At 39.6% G+C, this 25,373-nt stretch overlaps 1 protein-coding gene across 30 annotated transcripts in view; it reads right to left on the bottom strand.

Moving 5' to 3' along the window:
- RBFOX1 (RNA binding fox-1 homolog 1) overlaps window positions 1-25,373 on the bottom strand; it is a 1,213,941-nt gene that overhangs the window by 608,850 nt on the left and 579,718 nt on the right. For 2 of the 30 annotated variants that reach the window (XM_054080138.1, XM_054080144.1), the window contains exon 1: window positions 24,528-24,667. The exons of 27 other annotated variants lie outside the window; for them this stretch is intronic. In XM_054080138.1, the coding sequence (XP_053936113.1) occupies window positions 24,528-24,572 (45 nt within the window). In that variant the 5' untranslated portion in view covers window positions 24,573-24,667. Of the gene's footprint in view, window positions 1-23,665; window positions 23,834-24,527; window positions 24,668-25,373 lie in introns of those variants that run through there. One more of the 30 variants, XM_054080153.1, reaches the window with a different exon arrangement.

The raw sequence follows: 25,373 nt of genomic DNA, 5'->3' as shown, positions 1-25,373 counted from the left end.
AGAGAAGGATGTTGTGGGGGACCACGTCAAAGGCTTTACAGAAGTCCAGATAGATCACATCCATTGGTTTACCCATGTCCACTGCTGCAGTTACATCATCAAAGAAAGCCACTAAGTTGGTCATAGAGGATTTGCCCCTGTTGAAGTCATGCTGGCTGCCATTAATCACCTCCCTGTCCCCTATGTGCTTTGGCATAGCTTCTAGGAGGATCTTCCCAGACACAGAGATGAGGCTGAAAGGTCGGTAGTTCTCAGGGCTGTCTTTTCTAACCTTTTTAAAAATGGGCACAATGTTACCCTTCTTCCAGTCACCAGGGACTTCTCCTGACTGCCAGGACTTCTCAAATATCATGGAGAGTGGTTTGGCAACCACATCTGCCAATTCCCTCAGGACTCTGGGATGCATCTCATCAGGTCCCATAGACTTATATACGTTCAGGTTCATCAGGTGGTCACGAACATGATCCTCCTCTACTGTTCTGTGACCCTCTCTACTGTGGGAGGGCGTACACCCCCCTGGTCACCATCTTGCTGTCCCATGACCCAGGAGGGGTGAGGAGTGCTATCTGCGTCAGTGCTTGTTCAATACTGTAAGGTTGGAGCACTTAGATTAGAAATTACCTCAAAAAATAAAAAGGCATGGTGATATTCTAACATGAGGTAATTTCTAAGAGATTACATATTGATACAATCAGTCACCATAGAGGAAAGTACATGGGCAAAGACATTCCTCAGAATTTCCAGTCTTATGCTAGAAACCTTTTCTCTTGGTAACACAGTCTTACCCAGCACCCTGTATATCCATCCCCTAACTTCTGCTAGAAATTAACGGTACAACTTTTGAAAGATATTCAGTACTTATAATCAAGCCTTTAAGTGACAAAATAATCTAAGACTTCTCAATTCCACTTCTAGAGTTTGTCTAAATACTGTAGGCTCATGGTAAATTTCATTAACTACTTATTCCTCAGTTTAATGTGCTCAATTTATGTATCATATAGAAACTGAGATGGGAAGCTTTATAGGTCTTTATTACAACTATTTAAATGCAAGCTGGTTGGTTAGATTCGTGTCTTTCACACATCTACTATGAGAGCTGTTAATGTACGAATCCCCTGATGTAAACTGCTTTTTCAACAGTGATTTATACATGTGAAATTTATTGATACAAATACTATGACGAAAACATATCAGTTTTTGCCTTTTTCTTTTCTGTTACACGAGTTCTGGCTGCAATGACGCACTGTCATTTGTATCCATTTAGTCCATTCCTGTAGTGAACCCTACGTTTCTGCGTATCAAAAATGCAAATCAGAAGCGGTACTTAAACAATAGCAATATTTTATATCCAAGGTTCCTGCTTACCATAATATTTTAAAGCCATCACATGCTCACCAGAACAGTGCCAAAAGAACAATGAGTACCTGCTGAGGCAGAATGGAAAGTGCCACGTCAAGTTACTTAAGCATCTGCATATTACATCCAATTTCGTTTGAAATATAATAGCCTGGAAATTTTGAGAGAAAAGACAACTCTCATGCCTGCTGCTAGAGAGGAAAAGGTGTAAACTACAGAGCCATTCCCCTGTAGTTGCAGTGATTCTTGGGTTTTCCCAAACTGCATCCCTGAACCCTTTCATATCAGATCATTGTTTCCAACTACCACTTCAGTTCTACTAGGAAACTTCCTGATGGTGGTTCAAACAAGCCATGGATGTGTTTGTTCAGCTGCGTTACAAATGCCTTCACTGTGTAACCATGTAATTAATTGTATTTGTGCCTGTTTTCCATGTCAGGCTTTCTTTTACAATTTTATTTTATTCTTGTATCTTGAAATGTTTAATTGACAACATAAGCACTACAGAAAAAAAGACCACATGGACATCCCAGAGTGAAATCCTTCCTATGAAAGCACTCCCAGAGATGAAAAATACCTCTTAAAGTGCAAGAGATTTCAAACCCTATGAAGTCTGTTAAAAAATATCCCATATTCACACGTCATCACAAAAAAAAAAACCCCTATTCCTTCCACACAGAGCAGGTCATGTTTCAAGACTCCAAAATTGCAAATTGAATGTTAATATTAGAATTCAATTCTACTAACTGCAGGAGGTGATGGGAACATTGGGTAGAAGAGAAAGGAGGTATTTCTTCTGATGTTAAGCGCATGAGAGAAAATTAAGATGTAAAGAACCAGAAAAAGTTAATTCAGAGCTCAGTCAACAGAAAGGAAAACAATATGACTAAAAGAAGTTAAAGAGTAATTAACCACAGGTAACCAGGAATTAGGATACAACAAGAAGAAATTAAAATCTTTCTCATCTCAGAGACAGCTCAGCATTTGCTCTAAAAACCTGACCAGCAAGGAAGACAGATCAGGACAAAGAATATTACAACAAAACAACTGTAATATTACAAAGGTCAACTTTAGATTAGTACTTACATGGACTATGTGGGGTTGTCAAGATTAGAAGCCCCATTCATGCTCAAATCAGTCCTGAAGCATTACCACGTAGTTCATGCCTGGCAAAAGATGTGCACCTCCAGGCTACCTGCCTTTCCTCCTCTGCCAATTCACTGAAGTGCTCAAAATTAGGACAAGCTTGGACTGCAGCATTCTGGCATTGTCTTTTCTAGGAAAATCAGGATGGCAGTATTATTGTAGTTTCAAGGAAACTTGTCCAAAGGAAGATTTCAATTCCCACTCTGAAACATACACCCCTTTTGCAATGCTTCTAGACACCACTTTTCTTGAACGCAACTACCGTACACAAACCACTATTTCATTATTTATGATAACATCATCACCCAGAGATAGAGAACAACAAACCCAACCAAACTTTCACATCATTCATTTACTTCAACTTGCTTATAAAGTACAAGAATTTATGAATTTAAGAGGAGCAAAAAACATTCAAACAAGCGTACCAAAAGATCGATCTTCTCAACAGCAGATACCCTCCCAAGTACCTTTCTCAATACCTCACACAAATATCTATGTGCGCCTGTGGTATTATTATCCATGCATCTCCATCTGTTTCACTATAAGAGAATAGACTCTCCAAGGAGAACTCTCCAAAATGAACCAAGAGAAATAAAGTAGCTCTCAAGAGCACTAGCTTACGTACTTACAGGCAAAGGATCCAAACCCGTGCAGAACTTGTCGACTATATATTTACACCGACAAGAGTAAACTCACATCGTGGTCTTGATTCGTGAGCTCACCTCAGTTCCTTAGAGAGAAGAGCTCCTACCGCCCGTGCGGTGTGGTGGCTTGGTGGGCTTCAGGCTGCTGCAGTAACAAATATTACTCATTCAGTGTGAAATTAAAATCATTCAATCAGACTTGACACTACACAAGTTTATGTTGACTGATAGGCACAGACTGATATCGTAATCAGACATCTTCCTAATCTATGCTTAATTGCTGGAGCTCAAATCGGTATGTATTTCTTTACTGGTACGCGCCTTACTAATTTACCAATATTTTACACAAAAATATTAAAACCAGCACCTTTGTCTGTCAAAAATTCTGAACACTGATATCTCCAAGGAAAAAGTAAACACCTCCCACATCAAATCAGTGTTGACTGCTAAAGATCTTCCCATTCATTTCACAACTATTTAGAAAATAAATTCTCCGTCTAGACAAGAGCTGCAAGAACAAAGGTGAGACGCTGCACAGCCATGCAAGAGATCATGCAGGAACGGGCTTTCAGTTAGTGATACACAAGATGTAAGTGACTTAGTATTCTGATGCCCACTGCTAAAACATTGCTTACACAACTGTTCTGCTACATGGATTTTACTGTTTTCCTTTCCACTATCTTCACACCCTTAATGTTATTTCTCAATATACTTTCACTGCTAAAAATGCTTAATTTGGCTTTTTTCCCCTCCTGTGACTGACGTTATGTATGACCTTGGATTGGATGCCATAGTAGCAAGCTGTCTCTCCCTGTGGGAGTTCTCTTTCTTACAGTGCTTGAGCTCAGTATCTTTGATTTGGTAAAGCAGCACTTGAACAGCTTATGCAGCACTCCGTAATTTTCTGCAGCCACAGAGGTTTACAGTTTGTCCGAGCTTCAGCAGGAGCAGCAGCATTTTACACACTCATAATAACCCTTTTAAGAGAGCACTTTTCAAAGCCCTTTACAAACACTGAGCTTCACAGCCCCCCCGAAAAAGCGACTAAACCAGGCAGAGGCATTGCCACAGGTACCTGTAGTGGCTGGGGCAGCAGGTATCTCTAGCACACAGTGAAAACAGCACATCCAGAGGGAATTACAGTGGCGCTCAAACTTTGAAAAATAAAATAAAAAAAAAAACATAAAAACCTTTTATTTTTTCCTCACAGAGTTCCTTAACACTATGGTTGGGCAACACCACCAGTACTCCTGGGTCCAACGCATTGAGTCTCCGTTTTCCTCACTTAATTACAGCAGAGCATGACAAAATCCCCGCATAGGGCGGCCTGACTAGTTGCCTTCCATAGCTCAGCGGAAATACCTACAACTCAAAATCTCATCCCAGTGAAATTTCCATCTCAGTGGTGTTCCCAAATTAAAGAAAATATATTAATGAAATGGTCCGGAATTTTGCTGAATTGTGCTGTACCTTCTATACAAATACACTAATCAAAGTCAGCTTTGTGACGGAAAATGAAATAACCATTCTTCTTGCATCAAAAGCAGTTAACGAGGTACAAAGCATAACCGCAGAGTACATGTAACTGTAATGACTCAGCAAATGCTGATGAAAAATGATTTCTTTCTTCTGTTATGCAGCGGTTTCTATTCAGAAACAGATTAACTGGACAAAAAAAATATATGAATAAAAGGGAACAGTGGCATCTAAGGTCTGAATTCAGCCATCTCCCTGGTATTTCCATCGCAACTGATCAGCTGCCTGTGCTCTCAGCTCCAGCCATCAGACGTAACATGGGTTACACAACTATGGTAGACAACCGTCCTTCTGCAGCAACTGCCACCTCCACAAGTTAGTTGTGGGTTTCACCTCCTAACTACCATCTTAGAGGTGAGTACAGCGCCTAACTAAGGGTTAAGCTTTACTTGATTCAATAAGGATTTATTTGTATTGTAAACTCCACTACTAGATGAGAAGCACTGCTCCTCAACCAGCCCTGAGACAGATGTCACCTGTCAGTGACCACCAAGGTCAAAAGCTTACCCTCATATGACTTCAGTCAGGCAACAAGCACCCATGGACAGAAATTCTACACTGATTGTTATATTCCGTGTATACTCCTTGGTGTTTGAACGAGGGGTGGGAAAAAGCAGAGGGGCATCTCTCTGCAGCAACACAACCTTTGTATCTACCTTCCAAAAGAATTCAGAGGGAACTAAAATAACCAAGTGTCTGGTAATCTGTATACTCCAGAAATCTCTGGGTGATGGCGCCACGGGGATCCCACAAAAGGGGGAAAAATGAAAGTTAAACAAGGCCGAAAAAGCCTAAAAAAAGGGGGTTTTTTAACATTAAAAACTCTACTGCGGATGAGGAAGTTTTTCAAAAAGTAACAAAAATGAAGAGTACCTTTTTGCAAGTTTTCCATTTATTTATGACATTTTTTTTAAATAAGGGATAGAGATGAGCGGCTTAGCCGAGATACCTTAAAACAGTCCTGCCCTCCAGAATGTGGGACACTTCCAATGTAAAATGAATTATACATCATAGGATGCAGAGTAGCCAAATTAATTTGCACAGGTTATCTACCTTCCAGCAGCTCCACAGATTTTCATGGCCTGTGCAACACTTGAAAGGTTGCTACAGCTCACCTTCTCCCTCGCCTCCCTTCTCTGCATTATGCCAGATTATTCTGTTATATAGGTCAAACTCTCACGCAGCAGAGACCCATATCTCTTTGCGATACATGAGGCCATAGGTGTTAACTCTTTAAAGCTGTACTAACCCCATGACAATTAATTTAATTTAATGGAAAAGTCTTTAAATAGATCAGCTTAGCAAACGGTTGAGACACTTCTGCATTAAAAAAAAATCTCTTTCCACAGTGAACTAGGACTAATAATGCCAAGTTTCAGGAAGCATCTGAAACCTGTGCACCATTTCCTACTGTAGCGAAGCATGCCTGTTCTTCAATATTTGAGAAGAAGAGGCACAAATTTGTACATGCACTGTGTTCACTAATGGCATCGACCTTCCCTCAGAGAAACTGAAAAATAATATTCTACTGAATAATAGTGTTAATGTATTAAAATAGTGTTAATGATTTTTGTAGCGTGCCACCCTCAGATTACATAGACATAAAAAGGAAAAAAAACCACATTTTGGGGACTGTAGTTAAAACTGATGGCTTGGGTGAGAAAGCAGAGGACAAAAAAGAAGAAGATTCTTGAGAATTATTAATTTTCTAATCCTCACAGTAAAAAGTCCTTTTTAACCTAACCGCAAAATTGCTATTACACAACTAGGAAAATTACTTTGAAAATTTCTGGCCTTGAATTTCAGACAGTACTTTCCCCCATTCTTTTTCCAGTTCTGATTTTTCTCTTATTTGTATTACATTTGGTGGCGAATATGGATCTTATTGTTTCATACAGCTTTTAAAAACTGCCTAACATCAGGTTTACTTAATATAAGGCTCACATGCATTTATCTGCTGCCCGATGTTTTCTTGTTGGTAAGCTGTGTGCTCCTAATTGTTAGGTTGAAAGTTCTAGTGAAATAGGTATTTCAGAAAGAGGAAAATATTAAATCTATTACGTATACTGGAAAAATACAGCCCAGTCATCAAGTTTTTCAAGAAACATAGAATGTACAGATGGCCCTGCTTCTTCCTACTTTGTGCATTTCCAGACGATGGACATTTTTCACTTAACTGACAATCTGCTAACATGCTTCAGCATTCAGACCAAGTCCAAAATGTGACGTCCAGATGCAGAAAAGTATGCGTTTCTACTGCAAGCCTTCAGGGATTACAATTTTATGAAAGCTAAATGCTGGTGAGAGTCATTAAATAATACACGCGCACACACACTCCCCCTCAAAACAGAAGAACAAACACTCCAGGGTGGACCAAGTATTCATCTACCTCTTCTCTAGGTGGAGGCAGCGGTGTCCAGCTTGGGAAAGGCGTGAGAACAGAGCGATCTTACAGCAAACAACTCCTACAATAATGAGTAGCTTAAGGATCTAAGATAGAGCTGACATCCGTGAAGGAGTCATAAAAGTGATGATATTTCAAACTATATGATAATACTAAAATTTACCTCAGAAACCCAGAATTTCTCTTAAGCAGCAGTGCATTCATTTAATATCTTAGAGGCTTTTACGTTCCTCTGAGTTAAAATCAGGAAGTTATCGCCAAAGGTACTTTGTCACGCAGTTTTTTAATGGTTAAGGAACTACCAATAGGACTGGAAAGAAAATGGTGAAGCGGCATATTTTCCAGAACATTACATTGCTGCTCTGTAATAAATACTGTTTACATACCGAGGAGTTTGGTTTCATTTGGTTGGTTTGTTATTTTTCATTATATAGGTAAGAATACAATAATAGTCCCCAGAAACATATCAATACGTCTTCAGAGGCAAAACTCTGTTTAATAAAAAAATGCAGAATTAATGTTTATTTTGTATGACTCTGTGCGATTTTAGATATTTAGCTTCAAGATTGTTACATTAAACTCAGATTAACAGTTGAATATGTGAGGTGCGCATGTCAGAGCAGTGAAAGTCCTTGGAGCTTGCAGTTGTGCTGAACTGCCTCAGTTTTACAGGAGACATTCTAAATACATCGATAAGTATAATATTGCCTAGGATAAACTGATAAAAATGGCATCGTAATGGCTTGCAGCACTTTGATCATGTAAAGAAATATCAAAGTTCGAATGGATGGAAGAGGAGGACTGCAAAATTAACTCTGCTTTACCTGTTATGCATTAAAGCCACCATAAGTTTACTAAGTTTCAGGAATTAGGGTAATGAGTTTCCTACCCATGATGTTATTTAATTTGGACAGATACAGAGAAGACAATATAATAAGAAATGAACACAGATAACCTAAAGCCAAAGTGGTACAGTAAACAACTACAACTACAAATTCTGAGATCTGAGATTTCTAGGCATATAGGGGAATACACGTTATGATAATGCTAGCAAATAAAAACATTTGTTGGGCTGGCAGGGAATGAAAATTTAAATAAAAACATGCCCTGTTCTGCTCAGCCATATGAATGTTCTTTTGTTTGGATTCTTTGTAATTTAGCTGCTTGACAACTTCATTCAACCTTCAGTAGCAAACGCAGGTATTGATTATCCCTGAACATCCTAATGACTGGAGACAGGGGCACAAACCATAAAAGCAGAGCTTCGGGTTGCAAGTGAAATTATAGTTTGCCCTACAAGATTGCACAATAAATCAGAGAACAAATCAGCCAACATAGGGCTCTGGGGTCACCGAAGTGATGTTGACACATTACAATAATGAGAACTTGAAACACCTCATGCCCTATTGATTTTTAAGCTGAATCATTGCCACTGCAGGAGATTACACGACTGTGTACTGGAATCATGACCCACATGGGAGATGTGGATGAAAAATACAAACAATTGCACAGAAATAGTTGTTTACCTATATCTTTTATAACCTAATACTCTTCCCAAGGTCTCAGACTGCAATTCAATGAACATTTAACTGCTTGACTATCTCACTTCAAACAACTTTCCCTATTTTCTTCTTTATCTACATTAATTATGTAGATACATAACGTAGACTTGAAGCGACACTTTTCTAACATTTCACAGAAACTGCCTAACAAATCAGTCTACAAAAATGTTTTTTAATGTTTCAAGCAGCTTTTATGTTTTACTCAATAGGAAGTTACCCTAGGATATAAAAACAATTCTAATATTCACCAACTTATTTTCTACATACAACAGAGAACACAACATGTGAACATCAAAAGCCCTGGCACCAGCTAAAGGAAAAAAATGCTCCTCTTGTTCTACTTTTACATCCACTTGTCAGCACTAAAAACCAATAAGCTGTTAGAGAGGTGCCCAGTGACACAAGATGATTACAGCCCTGTCACGACAAAAAGAGCAGTTATAATTTGCACTGCAGCAAATTACTTTAGGAATACATCATTTCGCTTAAGGGAAGAAAATAATACTTCTATTATCACTCCCAGTCAAGAGATCTCATGCTATGCCATAGAGGTGCAAGTAAAGAGAGAAATTATTTAACTAGTGCCTCCACAGGAAATAAACTTTGAAATTTCACAATAAGTACTTTTCAAGTACTACAAGGGCATTCTTCATAAAGCATAACTTTGGAGTAAGCGAACTGCTAGCTCTGAAGAACTGGGTAACCTATGGCGAAGAGAAGAAACTTTTACCTCTCAGTGCACTTAGCAGTGAAAGGGATTAGAAGTTAGTTAGATATGTCCTACGGATTAGCTCGCATTAGGCTCCTCAGAGATATGTTTTTAATCAGCAGCTCTGCACTTGGCATTTATTCTTTTAGGGAGGGAGAAAATCTTATTTTCCTTATTCCATCAGAAATTCAGAGCCACCAGCAAGACTCCAACAGAAGGACAATGAATCACGTTTGCGTTCGAGGCCCAGCTCTACAAGTTCCTCACAAATTTTAAGGTGCTTATCCTGAACGCACTTCTCTTGAGATACAGGTGTGATTCATAACCTTACTTACAATGTGAAATTAAGGCAAAAGGGAAGTAGCATCAACAGTTGCATTTTTAAAGGAATACAAGTATTTGTGTTGTGATCCCGGCATAATGCAGATCTGTACGGATGCGGTTCTGAATACACGTATCCCTCCTGCTCTCCCTGCCACCACCGGAACAAATACAGCCATCTGTTTATCCCTTCCCTCTTCCCCTTTCCTAGCAGAGTAGCTTAAGGTACCTCAATTTTCCCTTCTGTTCAAATCCAAACCACTGCTACTTTATCTCATATCTGAGCCTGGTAAGCACACTTAAACTAGTTGATCCTCTCCCTGATCTTCCCTGAGAGGCACAATCAAACAAATTAGTACACATCAACTGTGCTAAGTGCCACAAAACCAGCAACTATAATCATTATTAATGGGGGAACAGCAATGCACAGCAGAATCTTCTGTGGGATAGCTGGGGCCCTATTGGCAATTTTAATTACCAACAGGTAACGTAGTAACTGCAATATAGGACAAGCTACCATAAAGCCAGTCTTTTTCTAGGAAGAAAATGTAATCTCTCTCTGCTAACAATTTAATAATTTTTTTACAGTTGGGAAATACTATTAACATGAAATCAAATAATGAAGATGCTCAACGTCACACAGAAAGAGCAGCCAGCAATAACTAAAACAAACATTACTGCCTGAAGGACAAGCAGCAGGTCTTTGTAACATTTTGAGAAGAGAGGTGCACACACAGGTTGGCAGGAAAAACTCCACATAGGTTAACAGTTTGCCTTTTGTTCCTGCTCACAATAGTTAATAGCACCTGTAACAGCAATGTGCTCAGGACACTGATCCACTTTGGGGCAATCCCTTCCCTAAGGGCACTGTGAACTTCCACAAGAAGCAAACCCCACTCATACTGATACAACCTGTCTGGACCCTCTCAGTTTTGGCTGGGATACAGTTCATTTTCTCCCTTGTATTTGGCATAGTGCTGTGTTTTGGGTTTAACATGACATTAATGTTGATAACACACTGATGTTTTAGTTGTTGCTAAGCAGTGCTTCCACTAAGTTAAGGACTTTTCAGCTTCTCAAGCCCTTCCAGCATGGGGGCACAGCCAAGACAGCTGACCCCACTGTACTAATGGATATTAGAGACCATATGATGTCACACTTGGCAAAAAAAACTGGAGGGAGCTGGTCCAGGGGCAGCAGCCACTGCTCGAGGAGAGTCTGAGCATCAGTCAGTTACTGGTGGGCAATTCTTTTTTATTTGCATCACTTGTCTTTCTTGGGGTTCGTTCCTCTCCCTGCTTGTTATCTTCCTTTTCATTACTACTTCTATTTTGTTATTTTTATTACCATCATCATCATTACTATCCTTTATATACCTTATTCATTAAATTAATCTTATCTCAACCCACAGGTTTTCTCATTTTTACTCTCCCAATTTTCTCCGCGATCTCACCAGGACAGGGGGAGTGAGCAAGCGGTGTCATGCCAAATTGGTGGTTGGGTTTAAACTACAACAGGACTGTGCATGTTTCTTTTTTTTTTAATTGACGGTTTTACATTCCAATAATCTGTTGTATTAAATGAAACATTATACTCAACTTTCTCCTTGTAGTTCTGTAACTTCTGCAGAAACCAGTATCAGTAAGTCTGCAAATCTGTAAGTTTGTTTTGTTAATATCAATCTTAATTAATGGCATAGCAGAATTAGACAATGATTTTCATAATCATTAGCACTGGGCAGCATTAGAGTATAATCACACTACTACTTACCATTTTTCATCAAAATAGAAGTCAAATACATTGAGGGGATAGTCTACTGAGCAAGAAAAGCCAACTCATTGATTAAAAAAATGATAGCTTTAAAAAAATTTATCATATAGCTAGCATATAAATATTTGGACAATTAAAATGACTATAAATGCATAATTTAGATTCATATCTTGGAAGCAATACAACAGGAAAGAAGCTGTATTTTGAAGCAGAAGCTTTGTCAGAACAAAAATTACTCACTCTTAGCAGTAAGACAAAGTCTCAGCAGCATCACAAACACATTGTAAACAACAAGTAAACACATTTACAGCAAGTCAGGACCCTGTGGCAGAGTAAAGTAATTATTGGCACATGATATCCTACTAGAAACTTTTCCTATAATTTGCAAGAAAGACCTTTCTCAGTTGCATGGAGGCAGGTCAGTCCATATAAAAACAAACTGCAAAAGCAAGAGGGTCCAAGAGAACACTGAGGGTCATGGCAGAAGACTGTTTAGAAGACCCACAAATTCTCATATGAGACCCAGAAAAACAACTAATGGTGAATACCCAAGGATAATCAAGGAACATTCAAAGTGAAAACAAATCTCTATACCCTAGTGTCCAAAACCTGTTGCCTCAAGGCTCTAATTCATCCTGTCAGCATTAAACATCAAGATAAACTAAACCTTTATGAGTACCAATAGCAGATTTGCTTCTGGGACAGTTCCGTGCACCTTCATCTGTGGTATCTGGTACCCCGTGCCCTGTTCTGCTAAAATAGATATTTAATCAGCTCGAGTCTGACCAAAGAGTTGTGTTTCTCCCCACCTGGTTCTTTTCTCTTCATTTAGAGAGTAACTAGAGTAACACTAATGGCCCTGGAAATGCTTATTTACAGAATGTGATTTGACCACACAGTTCTGATAAAACTGGGGGGGGGGGAGGGGTGTGTGTGTTAATTATTTCTTTCTCGCTCCTGAACCAGCATTGGGATTTTCCTCTTAGCCACCAGATGTCACTGTTGCTAGGTATCAAATTGAAAACTTGCATATTTATCGGAATTCAAATAAAAGTTCAGACATTGTTACTTTCAGGTTTTGCTTGCTCCTTTAAGGATAATACTGGACAACTCAATACAGCTGAAAGATACCATAATGCAATACAGTCAAAGCTTCCAGCCTATCCAGCTAAAAACGAAATTATATGAACATTACAAGTTAATGCAGAATGATGACACTGCCAATACTAGAACGCTTTTGTTATCTCAGGGTGATGTTGCTAATACGTTTGTGTATCCCAACCTCTGCCTTCCATCTTCTTTTGAAGTTTCTGAAAGCCGATGAAAATTGATTTATGCTATGTTCATAAACCTCATTAAGAAAACAGATTTATTTAGAGAGAAAAACCAAAGCTCTCATGAAAAATATAAACAGTTCTACCCTTTCCCACATCAGAGTGAAATGCTGCAGATTCAAACTGAGTAACTGGTCCACCAAGCCACCTCCGGCTTAGAGAACAGTACTTCATACCTGAAGGGGGCTGGAATGTGCAAATGGTACCATAACCATCTCCAAAACCCTTCAAGCACATACCTTTTTTGGACCTACCATTTTAAAACATAAAATACATTTCCTAGAAAATTCAGAGCGTTGCTAAGGCACAATCTAATTCAATCCTTCCTCCGAGTCACCCAAACCTGCAGCGAGAACGGAGCCCTGAGGATAACAGAATCACTACCTCTCCTTTACACCTTATAACTAAAAATCCAACTGTACAGATTCTTTAGAACCAGATTTTTCTTGTTGCAATACCACTAACAAAAGATTCAAAGTAACTTTTCTTGAACACTTGCTTTCTTTTTGATGTCTCAGTACCACTTTTTCCCCTATAATCTCTTTGTATCTCTTAGTAGCCCACACTGTGTCCCATATTTGGGGTAAGACAGGTTAAAAGTCACACTACATCAACCTTTAACTTCAAACACCATAACGTGATTCATTCTTTTGTGAAGGTACGAATAAAATCTGTCCCAGACGGGGGATGGGAAGAACATACCAGCAAAGTTCAGCTCCTGGGAGTGTTTGAGGCTGTTTAATTTGCACTAAAAAGTCCAGCAGGTGTATCAAACACTACAAGGTATAACATATATACTGATGTATCCAGATATAAGCTTCAAATTGTAACAAGAGAGCAGAAACATGAAAAACTACAAAAGGGGGATGTGAACTCCTATTTACTCAGTATTCCCGTCTCCCTCACCATCTGTATTGACACTTTTATTTTTTAACAACACTTCTACACAAAAAGAAATTAGAAAAGAAACCATAACTGTAAATATTGAAGATGATTGCCATGCTTTTCTCAAATCCCTTGCCCATTTGTTACAAGATACTGCAGTGTATCGTGTGTCTTTCTTGTTAACATTTCATGGAGTACTTCCATAAACATACGTTTGTTCTTGTTCTCAACACTTTGTTCTGTCACTGTGACAGATGGCTTTACACCGAAGCATATGAAAATATTAAATTCTTTATAAACCCGTTGAAGTTCGAAACGCCTGCAAGTAATAAGTATCCTTGCAGCTATTTCTTTAATACAGATATTACAGAATGCTGTTTAGTGTCTCCTTGTCACTTTCAAGTGCACTGTAGTTTATTCAAAAACTACATAATTAATAGTAGCATTGCTTCATTCAAAATGATGTCATTTCTAAGGTGAAGAGTACATCTTGGCATTTGTCTAACCAGAGAAAGGTAAAAGCTAATTAGAAACATTTGGCTTAGACAGAACAGGGGCTGTGTCACACCAAAAGGGGTCTGGAGCATTCTGGGACTTTGTTCCCTACTGTTCCTTCTCTGTCTTTAAGAAAGAGATATTTTCCACAGCAACTGGTAGAGTAGCGTCTTCACAGATTTTATTCCAGTTCCCTCTAAGACAATCCTTCTGTCCTATGCCAAACTAGTCGTTGGCTCTAGCAGCCTGAAAAGATATAAAAATGAGAAAAGAAGGTGTCTCATATGCTTATCCTTCTCACAAAAAATACACAGAACCAAGCACCTCTAATTTCAGTTTGCAAACTAAAATCCCCAAGACAAGAAGCCAGTCTGTGCATTGATTGGTTAGGAACATAACCTTTTAATGTCTATTGTCAACCATTTAATGTCTATTGTTTCCTCACCTGAAGCCTTTTTTGACAGAGGCTGTTGGTTCCTATATGGAACGTGCAGAATACGACATAGAAAATGGCACAACGGAGCCTCTCCGGCCCCACGGAGCTCTCTCATGACTGAAACAGTACAAATAATTCTAATCGCTCTAATATGTTCTGCGTAAGCAGCTTTTTATTCACATTAAGGTTTTATTCACAAACCTTAATGTTATGTCAGTAATGGGAAGTCTATGCAGTTGTCCCAATAAAACATTACTTTCTAGAATTAACGCGAAAATGTCATAAAATAGCTTAGTTTAGATCATATGTTTGCATTTAAAATTCTAAAGGCAATACAAAGGAATGAGGGAAGCCCGCTTCTATAAATGCCTTAAGACTTTACATAGAACTGATTCTTTAGATGTATCTGATTCCAAGTTTACTATACTTGCCTTGTCCCTCATTAAGAGGATTATTCAGTGCTTCCATAATACACAGACCAAGATTTTTCTTTCTCAGAACTAAGTGGTAACCTATACACAAGTTTCACTAGCAAACACGTTATAAGATGCCAGACTTGAGAGGGGAGTTGGGAGAAGGGATTGAAGAGATGGACACCTCTTACTGCATGTGCCTCAAAAGAAAAAAAAAAAAAAAAAACTGTTCCAAAGGAAGAAACTTTGTCTAAGTCCATTATTTTCTGAATTCTGATTCTTGGGAAAATATTTACAATATTGATTTATTGCCTTACCTCACACATGTGAAAATAGCACGGGGTCAAATTCTGAACTTTGTTTAAAAAATTTTCTTGGTAGAGACAGAGAGATCCCCTGGCTGAATGGGAAATACGTTGGGGCTTTGAGAAAGCCTTTCAGTAAAAGGCATTCACAGAAATGAGAACACGTTTTGTCACTTACAAATTAATTCTATAGTATGTCCTTACATAAGAAGGCGTAAAGCAGCATTTTTTTTTGACACTTACTTTCCAAACCTTTCCTAAAAGCTTTCAGTAATAGTAATCTCATAATCTTCCTCACTCATCTAATTAAATATTAAGTATTCTCGCTATTAGGAAGCCTTCCCAATGTCTCATCTAAATGTTCTTTTGTGTAATTTAAGCCCAAAGCATCACATCCTACTCACTATAGACGCAGAGAAGAACACATCGATGCTGTTACCTCCAATTGCATGTTAGAATTTGTCCCTCTAAGCACAAATGCAGTCTACTGTCTGCAAAGTTGAAAGATCAAATGAAACGTGTTACTAACTCAAGTTAAATCTCAGTATTTTTGCAGTTCTACATCTCGCAGGAAAAAAAAAGGAAATATCTCTGTGAGAAAAAAGATGGACTATTCCTTTTAAAATGCCAAAATGAAACACGCCAAAGCTGCAATGCTCTCTCTTTCATCTTTTCTTCTGTTTCCAGACTTTTTATTTTTAATATTGATAAAATTTGTTTATTTGTTAAAATAACTAAGGATTTTTTGTTATCTCACCCTCCTCCCCGGCCCCAACGAAAAAACCTGCTCGAATAAAATGGCTTCATCTCAAGTTAGAATTTCACAGCCTTTATACTTCACAGACAAAGATTTGGGGAATAAACGTATACATGCTGCATGCCATTTTTAAAGATAATTTTCCATAAGAATCTCAGCTTCCTCATCCATCTTTGTCTTCTGTTATCTTAATGGGCACAATGCCCTTGGCTCCTCTGTAGTGCTAAAACTTGAAGAAAATAAGCACAGCCCAGTTCACCTCACTTCTCTGAGCGCACAAGACAGCGTACCTGAGTGATGTATTCAACGTCTATGAGGAGCTGACATTTGCATTCTCTGCTTCTCTTGTTCGACTGCACAAAGTCAAGCTATGCACTAGTCAATGACTCACACAATTATTTTATAATATTAGCCAGTTCGCTGTTCCTTACCTAAACAGAGTCCACTACACACTTTTGGAACAGATTCACATCATTTTCTGTAGGCACATATATCTTCTGAAACTGCAGAAGCATTTTCAAAGTTATCACTATTGTGCTTTACTTTCAGTTCTGAGTCACTGAAATAATCCGTTGCTCACCAGTTCCTGCCAACCAATAAAACAGATCATGATAATACAGGCTGGAAGAAGGTTACGCAAGAACAGTCCTTCAGATCTTCTTGGATATACCTCCTCTGAGTGCAGAGGTGCTAAGCTGGTCAAATACAGGATGATGCCAGCATCATCTCACATTCTTTCTTCCAAAAGACATCTTCCAAACCCTCGTCTTGCATTTCTCCTCACCCTTGCCCTGCAAGGTTATATTGTACCTCACAGTAATTATTCTGAAAAATTATGGGAGCCAAGAGCAGGCAGAGCTAATCAACTCTTGGATGTATCAGCAAAAGTATTTAACTTTTATGTTTTTATGATACAAATGTTCTCACACATATATATCAACATATTCACACTTCTATAAATTTAGGAGCATAATAGGTTCTGACTATAACTTCCTTGTGACCTCAGCAAATCAGTAAACCTCGAAGTGTCTGCCTCATATGAAGTCCAATAGCCAGCTTAGAGATTTCAAGTCAGCTGTGAGAACAACAGTTTTGAGTGCCTAATAATATCTTACAATAATTATTATGTAACCCTGATTATATTGTAAATCATGGCCATTATTTTGTTCCAAATCATTAGCGAAACTATTTGAATTCAATATTTTTATTTAAACACAAGATGTTCAAAATGCATGTCTTAGATTAAAAGTAAAGATTCCCAAACTAAATAATAAATAGAAATGGTTGAACCAAAACACAGAAATTAAAACATGCGTGGGAAGTAAGCCTGAGGTCTGAATTGGAATCTCTGTCATAAAAGAACGCCACAGAGAGAAGGGGAGCCCGTTTCCTCCAGGTCCATTGACAACGTGAAACACTAAGGTCATCTGCAGCATAAGAGATTTCATTTGTCCAGCAAAAAGAACTTTTCAAGACAGTAAAACCAGTTAAGTGCTGATATGGGTAGTCAAGAGAGTTAATGGAACTTCCCCATTGACAGTTTTTAAAGACTAACTGGATGTGTATCACAAATGACACTTGTAAAGATCATCTTTTCAGTGAGCAGGGCAGGACTCAATGACATAGAAGTGGTCCTCTCCTTTTTCTCTGTTTTTCTACCATCTCTGAATACCTCATTTTACCATCAGCGTAGAAATTTGTTCAGTGTTTGCTCAGCTATGCATAGGTGAAAATGAATGAAAGCAGAATTACCGCACTGCCTCCTCTTTTCAGAATGCCTTTCCCCAAGTCTGAATCATAATAATTAACTAGAAGAAAAACTAACATACAAACATACTTCTTCAATTAATGAGAAGAAATACTAACATACAAACAGGGTTAAGTGCTAGTCTGTTTTTCATTGTTCAATAGTTAACATCTACTACAGCTGTATAATGTGGTTGGTGTTCATCATTCACAGTTTCTCATTTAAGAAGACTGCTTCATTTTAGTTACAGCATGAGTTGATGAATGGAGTTTCTGCTCCTATAGGACCTGCAAAGATTGCGTAGGCGCTCAGTCCACTATACCTGCCGCCTACCCAAAAGATAATCACCATTCACGTGTACACTCTTTGAAAAGCCTCATTTCATCAACAGTTCATGGACTGTAACAGACCTCAAGACTGAGCTCTTCTTTGACCCCAACATCCTAGCTCTAAGGATCACCCCAAGTCAGTGTACAAAGAAGGGGTGCAATCAGTGAACCACAGCTACCATAGAGAGCTGGAAAAACCCTCCAACTCTAATGACTCTAAAAACCGGGCAAACAGTTCTGCTAAGTTATTACAGGACCGTGCCAAATTTGATTTACCTGTTCTCGTAGATAGTTGTTGGAGAGATGGGCACGTCTCAAAAATACAGTTTAAATAAAGAAAATAGATTAAAATATCTACTGTAATTCTTAACATCTGCATTTAGTAAATATTACTTATTGTTGGTGCTTAAAGAACAAACTAGCATGAAGGAAAGGGCTCATCCATGAGAATACCAACATCAAAATGCAATTAAGTTTATTCTCATGGCTTCTCTCTTGTTAGAAAATTCAGTCTGCCATGGTTGAATTTTTGACTCTGCTGACACTGGAAAAGCCTCTCAACTGGAATGAAACTATTTGAAATGAAATCTGGTTCTTAGAGGATTTTGCTCCCTGGCAAAGGCAGTGGCATCCTGCTTTTCGTGGTAACTGTCAAGATTAGTGCAAGATTACAGCCTCATGTGGCACCGGCTTAATTGGCAAGATGGGAAAATGGGAAATCATGCCACTGTTCATCATACAGACTTTATTATTAAACATACGTTTTAAAAGCATCAAAAGTCTTTAAACAAAAACATCAGATGATATTCATTCCAAATCCAGTCTTGCAAAATATTCTATCAAAAAATTAATGGTTTGACGTTCCTCTGTATCACAACCAAACACCAAACCTTCCCTGCATACACAGCTGACAGCAGATATATTCCTCTGAAAAATGAATCTCTTCTTTTCACACACATCACTCGTTGATGTCACACATTAAAAGGCCAGGTCACAAACAATCGGAGGCCAGAGCTGGGCTGCTGTCCCCAGGATTACAGAACACGTTGGGTAAGAAGGGCAGAGTCATTTTAAAAAGGTGAACAGTTGATGGGAAGACAAAAACATACAAGTAACGTAAAAGAGCGCAAAAGGAGAAAGCCATAGCATTCCTTTAAGGCTTGAGCTCAACATCATGTTCTTAGAAGACTTGCTCCATGTGACAGTAGTTCTTCAAAGATACTGAAACCCATCCTAAATGACATTATTCCCCAAAATGATGCCATTTTTGTTAGAGTATCATGTAGTAGTGCCCAGCAGCAGACAAGTAATTCCCAAATAAGCAGCAGCAATGTGCCACCTATACTTCTCACATTTTTACAGTTAAAGTTGAGAGCCATTAGATTCAGCTTAATTAGTAGTGAGAAGCAAGCCCTCTTGTAAGCTGTGATTTCCTTACCTGATGAAGGGATCTAAACCCCATTCCTGGATTACTATTACTCATGTAATTTGAAAGTTCAAGTTTAACAAGGAAAACACTGAAGTTAAAACCCCCAAGAGCCTATCCCAGAAAGCATCACAGCACTAAGAGACCAAAGAAATTTCCATTCCAGAAATTTCCAGAGGGTGGGAGGTTTTCTTTGCTTTTTACATCATACTCCGAGATGCAAGCTGTCATTGATGTCTTTACTAAAGCTCTTCTGAAGCTCAGGTTGTCCACAAGCCATTAATACCCAAGACTTACATCTGGTTCCTTCCCTCTCCTTTTCTACATAGCTAAATATGCAATAATTAATGCATAGGAAGGCTGTTTAAAATTACCGAAAATCAAATACATAAAAACAAAACCACACAGAAAAGGATCCTCTGGCCTTCCACACGAAAATTTTGTTTGGATATCTGATCATTTTTAGGAAACTCTTATTTCAAGCAAACATCAAGTATTACTTAAAAGAGATTCTTTTACTGATTCCTAAATATTTAATCCATCTGGTTTTAATTATCTTTACCAAAATGCAGGTACATAAACAAGTATCTGCTGAACTCCAGGTATATTAAACCCAAGATATTATTGCTGTTTGCTCCTCTCAGAAGTAAAGGTATATAAATAAAAACTGAAAGTACAAATGCAAAGCAAGACAATTATCAAGGGGTTTTGTGCTTTAGCGCTGTACTTTTTGTTGCGAACACTTGACAGAAAAGAACATGTTGAAGTTTTTATGTATCAAAAAAAAATATGGGAAGCATATTAAATCAAGGCAGTAAAACTAGGCTTTTTATCATGTTTAATTGCTTGAATTCATAACCTAGTTTTTGCTGAATCTGGACGTCATTGCTGACTCAAGCAGTTTCTCCATTTTACTACCTTAGAAAAAGTTTGTGTGTGTGTGTCTCTGTTGTAAAAGGCAACTAATAAACCTCTGTGAAACTCTGGAACATTTCTTTCTTAAAATGTTCCTGACCATCACAAAAATATCACTCTCCAGAAGCCTTATTGCTGTGCATGAGACCTGTAATTAACTGCAGAACAAAAATAGCCTCTGATTGCAACCTGGTGGAAGAAGCCATACTGTGCTTTATTTTCAATGACAATGAAGAGAAATCGCAGCCTATGCAATTTAACACCGTTACCTGAAATCAAATGCAGAACAGGCACGATGAAGGCAAATATAAAGCAGAAATGCTTACACTCTATCCCAATCCCCCAAAGCAAACACATTCTCACGCTGTCCAAACCGAAGTTTGAGTAAAGTAAAAGTAGTGACTGTGCAATGTCACTGGAGGCAGCAATGTTGCTGCATTCCTTACCATCTCCATTTGATACCTTAAAAAGAAAAGAGAAAAAAAAAAAAATAAGGTGACTTATTCCTACCTGTACAGAACTCCACAGCTGATACGAGGTCAGAGACTATAAAATTAGACTTTATTCACATACAGATTTAGAAAGAGTCATTTACACATTCATTTCTCCTCTCTAATCTAATTGTCTGATATCTCACCCAAATGCAGTCCCACGGCATTCACATTTGAGAGAAAACATTATTTACAATGCATCTTTTAAAATTAAAATCTTGCACTTTTCTTCCATCTATCGACTATGTTCTTATGGTACGTCTTGTATCAAGAAAGGCACAACTGAGCAAACAGATCCCCCAGCTATCAGGACAGTCTTCTGAGTTTTTTATCTACTGACAACTCAGTTTATGAGACTTGTTCCTTTTGTAACATGTTCCAAAACCAAACTAAAGGCAGATAACTTTTCTCAATTGATTTTTAAAAGGATTGAAAATAAGACTATGGCAGAATGGCTGTATTGAAAAGTAAACCTTATTCTCACATATGGTTAATACGTTTCAGAAGTTACACCGAGTTCCTAGGAGATGTTGTGAATTGTATCCCAGCCTCAAAATACATATAAAAATCCCCAACACAGTGAAAAATCATCTCCAGTCATCAACATCCCCTGTAGTCTCTACTCCCACCTCTAAATTCCAGAAATGTACTATCCTGTGACATAATCATTCTAAGAAAAACTCCACATCCGAACCACTGAAGCCAAACGAAAGCTTGACTGTAGTTGGCTTGTGCTATCTTAAAAATAACTCCTCCTTAGCATGTTACTTAAAATAAGTAAAATTTAGAGAAGATATTTTCTATGGTCAAAATTCTCCACAGGGTCTACTAACACAATGACTGAAAAGCAAGAGTTAATCATATATCTTTTTCTTCTCCTTTCTGACTTGATGACTCCTTTGCCATTTCTAACAGATTTATCTTAACAAAACTTATTAATACTTAATAATAGTATCTTTCACAGCAACAGAAAAAGTCCCAATTTCCAATATTATACCTAAGACATTTTTTCCTAGACATTTGATAGCATTTAGAATACCACAAGATTCAGCACTGAATACACCTATTTATTTCTTGTTCCTGGAAAATTTTTGTCTTCTATGATCAAAACTGAGAACTTTGTGAAAATTTTATCAAAATATTTGAACAATGCCAAAATGAAGATATTGGTAAAGTGAGTGGTTTGAAGTTAAAAACGCTCACTATAACACCGTGCTAGATAATAATAATAATAAAGTTCCATCTATCTACCACTATGTTATTCTGATTGATGCAGAAATGAGTGAAAACATTCAGCTCCATCTCTCTAGAACAGTGCTTGGAAAGGGGTATAATTAGTCCTACTTACACTTGTCGAGGTATAAGTGTATCGTATGTTGAGATGGCACTGGCTAAACACTACTTCTTGTCCACATATTGAAATGAAGGCAATGAGAATGTGAGCTATTGTATGTTTACAACATTAAAATGCCAAGAAGTTTTGTGCTGGTTTAGGAAGAAAAACTCTGAAAAATGTAATTGAATCCCTAAGAGACCCCTAAAGGGGTCTAAAGGGAGTAAGGCTGACGATTGGCAGACACTGTACATGCACTCACACAGAAGTTCTATAAAGCATCAAAACCCAAAGTCCATTTTGTTTCCACTACATGATTCCAATATGAAACCAGGGATAACACACCCCCCCTGCTGTTCCTGCCTTAGGCAAGGGAATGCTGTTTACCTAAGAGCAGTTTCACTCACTTTTCAGAAGTCAACTTCATCTGCACGTTCAAAAAACAGACCAACATGAATATGAAATGTATAAGAAAACAGCTCTAACTAATGAACAGAACATCAAGACACTAAAACGTGGCACGTCTATTGCTACATTTTAGAAATACACATGAAACCAACGCTCTGCACAGAAGCCAAATTTCTGAAATCACTCATAAGCAAAAATAATTGGGAGCTCTCTATTCAATACATACATAAATCCCAATTACGTCTGTACCAAGACCAAATTCCTTTTCACTACAGAGCTGACAAATGCAAAGACTGTTTAGGAGCTTTATTAATTCATCAATATCCATCTAAATAAAATACCTGAGATGAAATGTAATATACGGTGCTGAAAGCAATGTGATTTTACAGTGCCCAAACTGCTAACCAAGTCCTTCCTGTCTGAAATGCACGGAGCCCAGCGTTCCACTGCTGGACCGTGCCAGTCTCCCACGTGTGGCAGCAAGTCTATACAGAACCCGGTACTCCGAGGAGAGTATGGAAGAGATTCCTTTTATAAAAGCCAAGAAAAAAAAAAGCCCAAACCCTTCCCCTACTCTCCATACTTCAAAGTGTGTGTGTGGGTTTTTTTTAATGAAAGAAATTTACCGAAACCATTCCAAATATTTCAATTCCTCTGCCACTGGATCTGTCTGACATATCCAAACACAGCCTTTCGGAGTCTACTGCTGCTTTTAAATCTGTACACATCTAAACGGATCGTTGGCTGAATTCACCTGTATTTCTGAACTGCATTTCTTAAGGAAACATTGCTATTGTTTCACCGTACGTATTTTAACAAGCAATAAAATAAAAAGTATATAATACATAATATTAAGCAATAATAAAACTTTAGAATTCTCTTTCTAAATCCATATAAATTGTTTCCTTAACACGATGATGTCGCGCTGATAACACTGGGTTACCTCCAAGTTAAAGCAGCAGCCGGGTTGCTCGGGAATCCTGTAAACCGTCTCCCGAAAGGCAATAATTCATCCGACAAAACCACTTCCACCGAGATTCCTGCCACCTCTCATAGCAACGCGAACATCCATCCCATCACAAGAAAGTTCAGCATCTCTCAAGTTCACATCAACTCGAGCAGAGGAAGGCCAAGAACCCCCCCGGGTGCTCTCTCCCCTCCTCGCCGGTCCCGCTCAGCCCCCGCCGCCCTCACACCCGCTCCTCGCCGGTCCCGCTCAGCCCCCTCAGCCCTCACACCCGCTCCTCGCCGGCCCCGCTCAGCCCCCGCCGCCCTCACACCCGCTCCTCGCCGGCCCCGCTCAGCCCCCTCAGCCCTCACACCCGCTCCTCGCCGGCCCCGCTCAGCCCCCTCAGCCCTCACACCCGCTCCTCGCCGGTCCCGCTCAGCCCCCGCCGCCCTCACACCCGCTCCTCGCCGGCCCCGCTCAGCCCCCTCAGCCCTCACACCCGCTCCTCGCCGGTCCCGCTCAGCCCCCTCAGCCCTCACACCCGCTCCTCGCCGGCCCCGCTCAGCCCCCTCAGCCCTCACACCCGCTCCTCGCCGGTCCCGCTCAGCCCCCTCAGCCCTCACACCCGCTCCTCGCCGGCCCCGCTCAGCCCCCTCAGCCCTCACACCCGCTCCTCGCCGGTCCCGCTCAGCCCCCGCCGCCCTCACACCCGCTCCTCGCCGGTCCCGCTCAGCCCCCGCCGCCCTCACACCCGCTCCTGGCCGCGCTCCGTTCTCGAAGCCTCGGGCGGACCCGCAGAGCTCCCGCAGGTGCCCGTTCGCGCCGCTCCCACCGCCCTCAAACGCTCTCCCTTTACCTGAAGGGCATCCCCCGCGCCCGCCGGCGGCTGCCGAGCGCTCATGGCGGGAGGAGCCGCACCACCATCAGCCCCGCGGTCAGGGATGGGGCGGGGGGGCGCCTCCCGCCCCGCGCTGCGCCCCGAAACACGAGGCACAGAGAGAGCGGGGGCGCCCCCCGGCTCCGCGCACGCGATCGATGGCCCCCGCGCCGCCGCCCCCGCGCCCCGTCGGGCTCTGCAGATCGGAGCGGTGCCGCACGCTCAGCTATAAAACACAGCCCTGAGGGAAAGGGGAGGTGGGCAGGGGGAGAGCCGAGAGCCTCCCGTGACGGGCACTCGGGAATCTGCATTCCGGAATGTGTCCATGCAACGCCTTCATTCATATGTTAAATATTAGGTATTTATTAAAATACTACTCCAGTTCGCAGGTTTCCCTGTTTTGATCAATCCTACACTTAACATTCTGATATATAAAATACTTAACCAAAATATCGAACCAATATTGAACATAAATATTTAACCGAAACGGTTATAAATAAATAATTTTATATTAGAATAAACAATGATTAATGCCTAGAGAAGTTCTGAATTTGTTTAAAAATAACAACGTTGCAGAACGAGCTTTATTTTTAAGACAAAGAACAGTTGGAACTGAAGCAAAACCTAAACACCTTCCACGAGAGATGGTAGTGATTAACCCATTTGTGGAGATGAGAAAATAAATGTTTGTTTCAGGAGAGCCACTAAAAATTGACGTCTTTCACTGCACAAACCCATTACTTATACTCTACCAATAAGGTGTTATTTCACAGTGCCTCTGTTTATGCGACTGGAGTTATAAACTGTAAACAACCAACCACTCAT

This window comes from Cuculus canorus, chromosome 15, assembly GCF_017976375.1.
Source record: "Cuculus canorus isolate bCucCan1 chromosome 15, bCucCan1.pri, whole genome shotgun sequence".
In the NCBI taxonomy this organism is placed as follows: Eukaryota; Metazoa; Chordata; class Aves; order Cuculiformes; family Cuculidae; genus Cuculus; species Cuculus canorus.
Note: the sequence above shows the minus strand (reverse complement) of the source record. Positions and strands in the feature narration are given on the sequence as shown.